Below are 12,238 nucleotides of genomic sequence, written 5' to 3' on the forward strand. Positions count from 1 at the left end.
ATTATATAGTTTTAATTCGCTAAGGTGGGCCCACACCCTGCCCAGTTTTCCCCCGGGGGAAAAATTTCCCACTTTTTCCTTTCTTTTCTTTCTTTTCTTTCTTTCTCTCTTTTCTTTCTTTTTTTTTTTAAATAGACCTCGGCGTCACCCTGTTCCTCTCGTTAGTTATCAGACGAGATTGATCCGACGTGATTGATAAGAAACTAAATCAGCACAAAAAAAAACCGTTTCAGAAACAACAGGGGGCAAGTCTGTCTGTGTGTCTGTCTGTCTGTGTCTGTCTGTCTGTCTGTCACGTGGAAACAGACAAACCCTGTGTGAATGGTTAAGAGTCAGAAGCTTTTCCCAAGTGAAGGAGTTTGGTGAGGAAAACCTGGTAGTTAATGGATACCCCTCTTTTCCTCGCCCTCCCCACTCGCCCCTCACATCCCCCCCACCCCTCGCCCACCCCCACACCCGCCCCCCCCCCCCACTCACCCCGGCATAGTAGTATCATTCAGAGGACCGGTTACACTCACGCACGAACACACACGAGCAGGTTTGCGTGCAGAAAAGAGCACGCGCGGTGTGTGTGTGTGTGTGTGTTTTTTTTTGCCTTCCCGAAACTAAATGGAACCTTTTTTTTTTTCCGTCGTCGTCGATGTCTTATTTGTTCATTCCTATATTGTGGGTTAAATGCAAGGCAGACTTCTGTCCATCTCTGTCTGTCCGTCCATCCATCCATCTCAAGGCGGCCTTTTTGACTGAACGATTGACTCACTCACTTGGGGGGTTCACACATGCAGAAAGACCGTGAGGAAGTGGGGGGGGAGGTTGGGGTGGAGGGGGGGGGGTTGGGTGGGGAGGAGGGGACTCTGCTGACAACTACGCTGCCACGTCTTACGCGTGGAAAAAGTTTGGTAGTAACTTTCACGAGTCAGGATCCACATCGGCTCAGAAGAGATTCTCTTCGAATATTGCCATTAAGTCGCTCTGAAAATTCATGTCAATCGTAGCTGCCATCTGTAGCACAGGGAGGACACAGGCGTACGTGTGATTAACAACTTGCATTTGTAATAATAATAATAACAATCCTCGCCTTCGATATAGTGCCCTCGAGACATCTCAAAGCGCTTCACGGAATATACTGTAAAGTGGATTTGACTGTATATTTTGTGGGAGAAACGCGGCAGCCAATTGCGCACGGCAGCGCCCATCAAACGGTCGTGGGCTGAGTGCCCAAATTATTATTTTTTTTGAAGGGATTATGACCCCCCAAAAAAGCGATCCGCCAATCAACTACCAACTGGGTTCCTACTTACTGCCGGGTAAACAGAGGCGTGCGTGTGCGTGGAGTAAGGAAACTTGCCCGAGGTTTCACCGTGACCCGCCCGGGAATCGAACCCGGGTTCCTCTTACCTCGCCAGGCGAACCGCTACTCTACGGGTCTCCGCGACGGGGAACCCCAACCCCTTAAGCGGTTTCCGCGCTCTGAATTCTCGAGAATTTGGCCGCGATCGTCGTTAAAGAGCCCATCGCAGCTGCGCGGGGTTTCGCTGGCCAGACTTACCGCCTCCCTCCGTCTGCGTTCCTGCTCTCTCTTCCGCGCCATTTCTCGCTGCTGATCCAGCATCGACTGGGAGCTGGCCTGGGAGCTCTGCTGTTGTTGCTGCTGCTGCTGCTGCTGCTGCTGCTGTTGTTGTTGTTGTTGTTGCTGCTGCTGCTGCTGCTGTTGCTGTTGATGCTGCTGTTGATGTTGCTGTTGATGTTGCTGTTGATGCTGCTGTTGATGCTCCTGTCGCCTCCTGGCATCCTCGTGTGCCCTCCGAGCGCACTCCAACGCATCCTCCTCGTCCCGACCCCTGCAAACCGGAGGAGTTCGCGGTCAGTACGTCAGCCCCGCCAGATTATTGGGGGCTGCGTTTTTAAACGGGACTTCAGGGAGGCGAGAGAGGGGGTGAGGCGGAGGGATTGCGCGATAGAGTTCCAGAGTGTGGGGACAGAGGTAATAATAATAATCCTTCCATTTGATACAGCGCCTGATCACGTCTTCTGGACGTCTCAAAACACTTCACAGGATACACCGTAAAGTCAATTGACTGTACATTTTGTGGGAGAAACAGCGGCAGCCGATTGCGCACAGCGACGTCCCCACAAACAGCCGTGGATTGAATTGACCAAATTCTTCTTACTTTTTTTGGAAGAGATTATTATTCCTCTGAGATGCTGAGTACCCGACCGCCAATGGTGGGGCGGGAAGTGCGGGGGACGCGAAGCTGAGCTTCGCTCTGCTGCTGAGCGGAGGGAGCAGGCAGGCTGATATGGGGTTAGGAGGTCGGAGAGGTGGTGGTGGTGGTGGGTGGGGGGTGGGGGGAGACAACAACAACAACTTGCATCCCAGAGCGCTTCCTCAAGCAAACATTTAGCCTGAACACATCCCCGAATGCTTCCCTCCATAAACTGCAGGTTATCCTTGTCCTTCATCTCCTCCGCTCCACCATCAGCCGCTACCACCCCGAAACTCTGGGACTCTCTCCCCGAATCCCTCCGCCTCGCCCCCCCCCCCCCCCCCCTCAAAGAGGAGACCACCCACTTCCACCTCCTCCCACCCTCCGGCTCGGGGGGGGCAGACTCCGCTACTGTGAAGCGCGCTGGGTAAATCCAAGTTGTTGTTGGTGTTGGCAGCCTAACACCCGAACTACTGCTGTAGTTCGTCCTGTCCACTGTAAGTAGACCTCTCTTTCCTCCTGTCCCCCCCACCCCTCTCCCCGGTCAAAGTCGAAGACGTGATAAACCGCTATATCAAATGCAAGGATTATATTATAAAGTCATATCAGTTTCGAGAGTAGATTAAGGGAACAGTCCAGGCAGCCGGGATTCCAACCGCAGAGAACATTTAGTCCAAGCTTTGACCTCGAGTCTCCTGATTTAAGACTGTAGAGTCACCAGAGTATGTTTGGAGAAAAAGGGAAGAATTTCTGGAGACGGAGCACTGCGAAGGCAGATCAGACCGTCTAATCTAAGTTGAGCGTGGGAACAAGGGGATTGCAACACTGCCAAAAACAGACAGAGAGAGAGAGAGCTGAGCTTTGGAGACAGCTTTCCAAGGCACGAGACCAGCTGTGGGGAGCAGGAAATGGATCTCATCGAATTTTATGGTCAAATAACCCTTAAAGGATCCTGCTGGTTAATAATAATAATAATAATCCCTGCATTTGATACAGTGCCTTATTACAAAATACAGTCAATTCACGTGACAGTATATTTTGTGAAGCGCTTTAAGACATCTCAAACACGTGATCAAGGCGCTACATCAAATGCAAGGATTATTATTATCACATTTATCGAGACGTACTCAAAGCTCTTCACAGAATATACTGTAAAGTGTAGTGACTGTATATTTTGTGGGCGAAATGCGGCAGCCAATCGCGCGCAGCAGTGTCCCCCACACAAAGTCGTGGATTGAAGTGACCGATCTATTATTATTAATTTTTTTTGGAAGCAATTATTACCCCCGAAAAAGCCATCCTCCAATCGACTAACAAGCGGGTTCCGACTTCCTGCTGAGTAACCAGAGGCGTGTGCGCGAGTGGACTATGGAAAGCCACCTAAGCTTTGGCCCTGACCCGCCCGGGAATCGAACCCGGTGTCCTCTCGCTTGCGAGGCGAGGGCTGGAGCTACAGGAACTCCACGCTGAGCTACGGGACTGCACGAGATGGCGGTAATGGCTGTAGAGGATCTCACCGCTGTCTCTCCTGCTCCATCCGCAAGCGCTCTTTCTCCGCCGCCTCCTGCTGCATTTTACGGATCTCTTCCTGTGCCTTCAGGACCTTCTCCCTCTCCTCCTTTTCCCGCGCTGCTCGTCGGAAGTGTTCGAAACTGTCGCTCGACGATTTCACCGTGGACGAGGGCGTGGAGGGTGTCTTCTTCACCAGACTCGCCCACGACCCCATGTTCTTGATCTTCAGGTCCTGAAGGGGAGGCGCAGAGAAAATGCGCGACTCGAGTTAGAGGGAGGTCGTGATCTAAACCGGTCGAGGGGAGCTAACTGGGAACGAACGCTTGAGACGCTGAACTAAAATATCTGGGGTGGGGGCCCGCTTACCTTTTTGGGAGCGACGGGGGTTTTGGGAGTTTGTTGTTTCGGCTTGTCCTTGTCCTGAGGGGAAGGCTGTGAGCTGTGCTCTGGAGGCCGAATCACAGGCCCAGCACCTTCCATGTGTTTCATCTCCGGTCCTGGAAGAGGAAATTATTATAATAATAATAATAACCTTCGCATTTGATTTAGCGCCTGATCAGGTTTCCCAGACGTCTCTGCCCCCACCCTTTGGAACTCCATCCCGCAGTCCCTTCAACTTGCCCTCTTCCCTCCTTCCAAGGCACGTCTCAAGACCCTCCTCTTCGACCGAGTCTTCGGTCACCCTCCTTCCCTACCCTCCCTGGACTCCTGATCCCAACCCCCAGCTCAGGTCCAAATCCCTGACCGTCCAGCGCCTCGGGACATCCTCTGGATGTGAAAGGCGCCGTGTAAACGTCATTTTGTATTGTATTTGTGTTGTCCTCAAAGCGCTTCACAGGATATACTGTAAAGTGAATTGACTGTATATTTTGTGGGCGAAACGCGGCAGCCAAGTGCTCTAACCCCCTGAGCTACAGGAGTCCATACGAATGATACTTGTATAGCGCTTTTCACGTTGGCTGGACAGCGTAACTCACGGTGTGCAAGGTGTGGAGGCGGCTTGGAGCCCTCCTGACGCTTTGACTGTTCCTGGCGAATCGAGGGGCTGAACGGCTCATTTCGGATAACTGGCGAAGAGTGCGTCTTCTCATCCTTCACGCTGACCATAGGCTGCGATTGCACTATCGAGGGAGTTCGGGGTTCCTGCCACACACACAACCTTGCTTAATAATAACAACAACAACTTGCATTTGTAAAGCGCCCTTCACTATAGAACTCTCTCCCCCCCAAAAGGCTGTGGATTATGGCTGGATCCATTCACGTCTTCAAGACTGAGGTGGAGATGTTTGTTAGGTCGGGGTATTGAGGGATACGGGGCAAAGGCGGGTGATTGGAGTTGAGGTACAGATCAGCCACGATCTTACAGAATGGCAGAACAGGCTCGAGGGGCTGAATGGCCTCCTCCTGTTTCTGTGTTTCATGCGGGATAGTCCCAGAGCGCTTTACAGTGGCTTTGATGCTCAATGCCCAAATAGTGTTAACTACCCTTCCTGGTAACCAGCTGATGTCCAAGTCTGTACAAGGCACTGTTTGTGTGTGTGTGTGTGTGTGTGTGTGTGCATGTGTGGGGGGGGGGGGGGTTAAGGGTCGTCACTTTTACCTGGTTTTTAACCTGTACGTTTCTCGGTGGTGACTGGATAAGAGACGGGAACTGCGAGAGCGGTGGGGAATGCATCAAGAGAGGCGAGGGCACGTCTGTCAAGTGAGCTGAAAAGGTAGAGAGAGCAAAGCTTAAACCCGAAAGACTTATAATAATCCTTGAATTTGATACAGCGCCTTATCAGGTCTTCGAAATGTCTCAAAGCTTCACAGGATATACTGTAAAGTGAACTATATATTTTGTGGGCTGAATGTGGCAGTGTCCTACAAACATAGTCGGGGATTATTACCCCCAGAAAAACGAACCGTCAATCGACTAACAACCTACTTACTGGTAGGTAAACAGTATCGTTTCTTCGAGACGCCTTCGCAGGATACACTGTAAAGTGGATCGACTGTGTATTTTGTGGGCGAAACGCTGGAGCCCATTGCGCACAGCAACGTCCCATGGAGTGAGTGATTAATTTTATTTGATGGATTGTCGGCCAAAATACCAGGAGAGAGAGAGAGGGGGAGAGAGGGAGAGAAAAACTCCCTTCTCTTTACCAACAGCGTCCCTGGATTTTTAACGTCAACCTGATGGGACCTCGGTTTAACAACAACTTGCACTGATATCAAACCCTCCGTGCGGGCGAGTTTCTCGAAGAGCTTGGTATCGTCCGAAGGACAACAGCAGCAGCAACAACAAAATCACCTTTGCTTCGCGCCTTTCACGTCGGGGGGACAAACCACAACAAGTGACATTTACGCAGCTAGTAACAATAATAATTCATAGTAATAATCCTTGCGATTGAGTAATAAGTAATAATCCTTATCGCATGGTCGATTCGTCTCAAGGGGCCGCTGTGGTACTTACCGGTGGAGTAGGGGTCTGGCTTGGGCTGTCGGGGCGAGTGGTGGTGCTGGATGACTTGCTGGGGTTTGGCTTGCTGTGGAGGCTGGTGAGGCTGGTGATGCGGGGGTGGCTGTGGCTGCTGTTGGGGTGGGGGCGGCTGCAAGTGAGCGGGGAACTGCATGGCCTGCATGTGGAGCTGCCGCTGCTGAAGCTGCTGCTGTTGTTGCTGCTGCTGCTGCTGCTGCTGGACCTGTGGCTGGGGTTGGGGCTGGGGAGAGGGCTGAGGGTGGGGTTGGGGATGGGGCTGGGGGTGGGGATGAGGGTGGGGGTGAGGGTGGGTGTGTGGCGGAGGCTGGGGGTGAGGCGGAGGCTGGGGGTGTTGGGGCGGCTGGGGGTGTGGCGGGGGCTGGGGGTGGGGGTGGGGGTGGGGGAGAGGCGGGGGCTGGCTGTGGGGGAGGGGCTGGCTGGCGGTCTGCACCGTCGAGAGGAGCGGGGTCTGGTTCTGCACCTTCTGCAGGTGCTGAAGGTACAGGTGCATCTGACTGGGTTGGAGCGGGAGGGTGTGGCGGGGATTGAGGGGCTCCTCTTCCTCCAGGAGGGCCGGGGGCTGCAGTAAAGGCTGCGGGACCAGCGGGGGGGAGGGAGCGAGGGGACGAGGGGGTTTGGGAGGTAATGGGGCGGCTTTCCCGCTGGGTCTCGAGGGCTGTTGAGGCAGACTGCTGTGCAAAGCTGCAAGAGAACGGTTACAAACAAGCGTCAGACAGACAACCGTACGTTGTGTGTAAAAGAAATTGCCTCGATGATGATGATGATGATGATAATTATCGCCCCGCATTTGACGCAGCCCCTTATCACGCCGTCGAGACATCTCAAAGCGCTTCGCAGGATATACTGCCAAGCGTCTGTTTTGTGGGCGAAACGCGCCAGCCCAATTCCGCGCGGCGACTTACCACAAACGGTGGTGGATTGAGTGACTTTTTTTTAAGAGAGGTAGAGGGATTATTATCCCCGGAAAACGGTCCATCCGCCAATCGACTGACAACCAGCTTCCTACTTGCTGCTGTTAAACAAAGGTGAGCGCGTGTGTGTGTGTGTGTGTGTATGTGTGTGCGTGCGTAATAATAAAAGTTTTGCCCTGTCCCGCTCGGGAATCAAGGCGAGGCGAGTGCTCTAACCACTGAGCTACAGGGACTCGTCGCAGCTTTGTACAAACCCAATGTACTATCCACAATGGGGAAGCCCAATTTTTAAGCGATCTCCACGCTCTGAACGCTCGAGGATTTCACCCCCCGAACGTCATAGACTGTTCAGCGCTGCGAGGCCGCTTGCGAGGCAAGAGCGCTAACCGCAAGCTCCGGAGAGGAGACGAGGAGAACTTATTTCTTTTTTTTTAAGCAGAAAGTTGTTACGGTCTGGCTCGCACTGCCTGAAAAGGTGGTGGAAACAGATTTAATAACAATTTTCAATAGAGAATTAAGTAGGTACTTGAAAAGGAAAAAAATTGCAAGGATATGGTAGGGAGCACAGGGGGAATGGGACTGATTGGGTAACTCTTAAGAATCAGCACAGGTACGATGGGCCGAACGGCCTCCTTCTGTCCTGTAATATTTTATGATAATAATAATCCTTGTATTTGATATTGCGCCTTATGTCTTTGAGATGTCTCAACACTTCACAGAATATACTGTAAAGTGAATTGATTGAGACTTGTAAGCAAAATAGAAGCTCACGGCATTAAAGGGACAGTGGCAGCGGATACAGAACTGACTGGGAGACAGGAAGAGGAGAGTGGTGGTGAACAGTTGTTTTTCTGAATGGAGGGAAGTGTACAGTAGTGTCCCCCAGAGGTTGGTATTGGGCCCACTGCTGTTTTGGATCTATATAAATGACCTGACTTGGGTATAGGGAGTACAATTTCCAAGTTTGCAGATGATACTAAGCTGGAAAAGCAGTAAACAGTGAGGAGGACAGTATCCCCCAACTTCCCCCAACCCATCCCCACTCCTCACCCCGAGTAAACCCACTGACCTGGGGGAGCCACTACCGAATGCTGGCTGAGGTGGGGAGGGGAGTGCTGGTCGGGGGGCCCTGGCAGGTGGGATGCGAGCTCGCTCTGGTGGGGAAGGTGCATCAGAGGCTGCCCGAAGTGAGGCATGGCGTCGTAGGCGTTTGTCAGTATCTGGGGCTCCATCACCGGCAGCGACGTGGGTACGAACTGCGGCGACGGAGGCTTCAGTGGCTGTGCTGTCTGGTGGTGGTGATGGTGATGGTGCTGCCGGGAAACACACACACACGCAGGTTAATCGCCTTACTGATCACCCGCATTTACATCACCGACAGCAGCGGATGACATCTTACACGGCGCGGCTCGCGTCGCGAGCACGTCCCAAGGCGCTGGACGGACAGTTTGATGCAGCGCCTTGTCATGTGGTTGAGACCCCTTAAAGCGCTTCACGGAATATAGTGCAAAGTGGAGTGACTGTGCATTTTGCCTCCCTCCAGAGAGAGAGAGAGAGAGAGAGAGGGAGAGGGAGAGAGAGAGAGAGCGCATTCCATTCCAACAATCTATCTCTGGGATTTCCACGTGTGGGTGGGATGCGGGGAATTCTCAGCGGGTTTGGATGCTCTTAAGCAACGACGATGGGTTTCTGCGTGTGTCGGACCCCTGGCTGACCAGGAAAAACATATCGCACCAAACGATTCCCTCAGCAACCCAAATTGTAATCGAACGCCACATCCCCCTCCCTCTCTCCACCCTTACCCCCAACACCAACACACACGCAGTTGCCCCCCCCCCCCAATCACCCCCTCGCTCTCTTTATTCCTACCTTCTTTTGCTCCCGTCCTGAGCGAGTCTTGTGGCTGCCGTGTTTGGGTTTGGATGGCATCTCTGCAGAAGAGAGTCGAGATTGAGATGCGTTGGCTGGCAAACAACCACATCATCTAATCCAAATAACTGTGTAAAGAGCAGCTCCAGAAACACGTAAAGAGACACGTGAACACACAAACACATGCACGCACTTGCACAGACACATTTGCACGGATGCACACTTGAGGGCACACACACAAACTGGTGCGCGTGTGCACACACACACTTACACGAGTGCATGTACACACTTGCGTGGCACACACAAACGTAGCTCTAAACGCAGGCTCTACCTCTGCATATGTGACCTCCTTTTACCTCAGGGGTGAAAACACAGTACTCAAAACCGGAGGCTTCAAGTAGCGTAATTTACCACAAAGCAGATATGCGTAACGATAATCCTCGCATTTGATACAGCGTCTTATCAAGTCTCCGAGACGTCTCAAAGCGCTTCACAGAATATACCGTAAAGTGAATTGACTATATTTTGTGGGCAAAACGCAGCAGCCAAACAGTTGTGGATTGAAGTGACCAAACTATTTTTTTTGGGAGGGATTTTTAATCCCGGAAAGCGATCTTTCGGTCTTCGCGTCGCGTCTTCGAAACGTCTCAAACCTTCTGTCATCGACCTGAAACGTTAACTCTCTCCATAGATGCTGCCTGACCTGCTGCGTGTTCCCAGTGACTTCCGTTTTTATTTAAGGCATTGGTGGGACTGGGTTCAGTTTGGACGCGCTTAACCAATGGGGGACATTCTCCGCTGCTCCCAACCAAGTAGGAACCGTTCACAACAAGGAAACCAGATGAGGCGCACTCCACTTTGTCCTTCAGCTGAGGAACAGAGAGCAGGAAGGTCCCGAGTTTGAGCTCAGGCAGGACATCAATTGGTCCCAGCGTTGGGCTGAGTCAAGGGGATAAACAGCAACCAGGGTTCCCACACCTGCGCGCTTTCCAACCACCTCCCTGCTCGGAGGTGCCTAAGGGTGGACGCTGGGCTTTGTCCACTTGCCAGGGTTCAATCACTCCCCAAATGTGGGCGATTGTTAACAAAACCACCAACAACAACTTGCACTTACACAGCGCCCCCCCTCACGCAGGGTAGCGTCCCAGAGCGCTCGACAGTGGCGGAGGGAGGTGACTGTAGGCACAGTCCCAAGAGGAAGGTCTTCAGGCACGGCCTGAAGTTAGGCAACGAAGGGGCAACGCACAGGGATAGAGTTTCAGGGCGTAGTGGCTGAAAGTGCGGCTTACGATGGCGGAAGAGAGGGCAAAGGGGACAGGCACGTAAATCCGTATCCTATCACTCTACAGGGCCTTAACTGTTCTGTTACAGACTTGCGTTGAGTGAAAATCTATCCAGATTTACACCAATCTACTTCGGACTGGGTGTTTCACATGGCAGCAGTGGTCGCTTATATCATATCTATTGAACTGTGATAACTATTTGATGGGTGTACGAAAAAAGGAATACCAAGATTTATTAAAGGCAATTCAAAGTGCTTGGTTCAATGCATGTCCAGCCAACGTTCCATTTGACGGTTGAAGTGCATCTACAAATAATAATAATAACCGTTGCATTTGATACAGCGCCTCATCTCATCTTCGAGACGTCTCAAAGCGCTTCACACAATATACTGTAAAGTGAATTGACTGTATATTTTGTCGGTGAAACGCCAATTGCGCACAGCAGCGTCGCCACAAACAGCAGTGGATTGAGTGACCAGGTTTTGGGGTTTTTTTTGGTTTTATTAAAAGGGATTAATACCACCGGAAAAGCAATCGGCCGATCAACTAACTACCGGGTTCCTACTTACTGCTACGCAAACAGAGACTTGTGGAGTAAGGAAATTTACTCAACGTTTCGTCCAGTCGGGAATCAAAACCAGGTCCTCTCGCTTGCGATGCGAGTGCTCTAACCACTGAGCTACAAAGTGATCCCTCTCAACATAATCCAATGTGGTTTCTTGTAATTAACAGTCTGGTTAAGCAGCGCGCCCGTCTACTTACTGGCACAAGAGAACGACAATCCTATCAATTAAAGCTATCAGTGCAAACAAGAGACTCGAGGGCGACAGACAAAGCAACACTTGGGAGATATCACCTTGTCTACACTCGGTTTACTGACCACAATAATAACAATAATAAAAACACACACAAAATAACCCATTTGATGAAAACACAATATGAAAAACACAAAAATAATCCATATAATCCATACGAATAATACTGATCCTTGCATTTGATTTAATTAGCGCCTTATCACGTCTTCGTGACGTCTCTCAAAGCGCTTCACAGGCTATATCGTAAAGAGGAGTAGCTGTATATTTTGTGGACAAAACACAGCAGCCAATTGCCCGCAGTAGGGTCCCACAAACAGTCGTGGATTTCAGGGTGATTTCAGCGCTCTATTTGACTGGAATGTGAGGACGAGCCCGATGCAAGTCGATCAACAGCACCATCTTAGCATCATCCCGTTACATACAGAAACCGTTCAGCAATCGCCTGATTGAGCAAACTATTGCTCGTCTCACACAGAACTGCTTTAAAATCGCCGGGGCCCTTTCAAAAGGAAGCGGTGAGGAATGCAAGTGGGGGTGAACGTTCATTCAAGTGGGTTTTGAACGCACGGACACAGATCGGGGCCAATTCAGCGAACGGGGCAAGGCGTGGCAGGTTTAGTGCAATGCGAACAGGTAATGGATTTTCAAACAAGAAACCCTATTCATTCACACACCATGAGGGGCTGCCCCAAAGTTAGAGAAATCGGGATGCGAGTAGTGAATATTCACTGAATCACCGGCTGGACCTGGACGGGCAGACCAGTCACTGGGGGTAGACATCATCCCCCTCAGCTCCTGTTAACACCGCAGCCAAAGCCCTAATGGGGAGGGTGGTCCCAACTGGACAATCAGCAGGAGAGCTGGCCAGACAGTGATTGATATCAATCCCAAACTATGCAGCTTTAGCTGGTTAGACTCCAGCAGATACTCCAACGCACACACTGCGCTCCCCCCCCACCCCAAGCCTTGGCTCTTGCCAACCTGCGCCTAATACTCTCCGGAATTAGGTAAGCAGCATGTATCTCTCCAGGGAGGGAGGGAGGGAGAGCACATCCCATTCCAACAATCTATCTCTGGGATTCCTATGTGTTGGTGGAACACTGGGAATTCTCCGTTTGGTGACTCTTGAGCAACGGTGATGGGTTTCCATGTGTGTCAG

At 51.5% G+C, this 12,238-nt stretch overlaps 1 protein-coding gene across 1 annotated transcript in view; it reads right to left on the reverse strand.

The window, feature by feature from the left end:
* Positions 1-830: 830 nt before the first annotated feature.
* Positions 831-12,238, reverse strand: part of brd4 (bromodomain containing 4) — a 97,141-nt gene continuing 85,733 nt past the window's right edge. Inside the window, exons 13-22 of the mRNA XM_042344729.1 lie at positions 8,982-9,043; positions 8,182-8,425; positions 6,498-6,882; positions 6,175-6,380; positions 5,320-5,426; positions 4,697-4,862; positions 4,086-4,216; positions 3,725-3,951; positions 1,550-1,841; positions 831-1,002 (exon numbers count right to left, since the gene is read on the reverse strand). Of these exons, the coding sequence (XP_042200663.1) occupies positions 934-1,002; positions 1,550-1,841; positions 3,725-3,951; positions 4,086-4,216; positions 4,697-4,862; positions 5,320-5,426; positions 6,175-6,380; positions 6,498-6,882; positions 8,182-8,425; positions 8,982-9,043 (1,889 nt within the window). The 3' untranslated portion in view covers positions 831-933. The remainder of the gene's footprint in view (positions 1,003-1,549; positions 1,842-3,724; positions 3,952-4,085; positions 4,217-4,696; positions 4,863-5,319; positions 5,427-6,174; positions 6,381-6,497; positions 6,883-8,181; positions 8,426-8,981; positions 9,044-12,238) is intronic.

Source organism: Callorhinchus milii, unplaced genomic scaffold (genome assembly GCF_018977255.1).
Source record: "Callorhinchus milii isolate IMCB2004 unplaced genomic scaffold, IMCB_Cmil_1.0 Scaffold29, whole genome shotgun sequence".
Classification (NCBI taxonomy): domain Eukaryota; kingdom Metazoa; phylum Chordata; class Chondrichthyes; order Chimaeriformes; family Callorhinchidae; genus Callorhinchus; species Callorhinchus milii.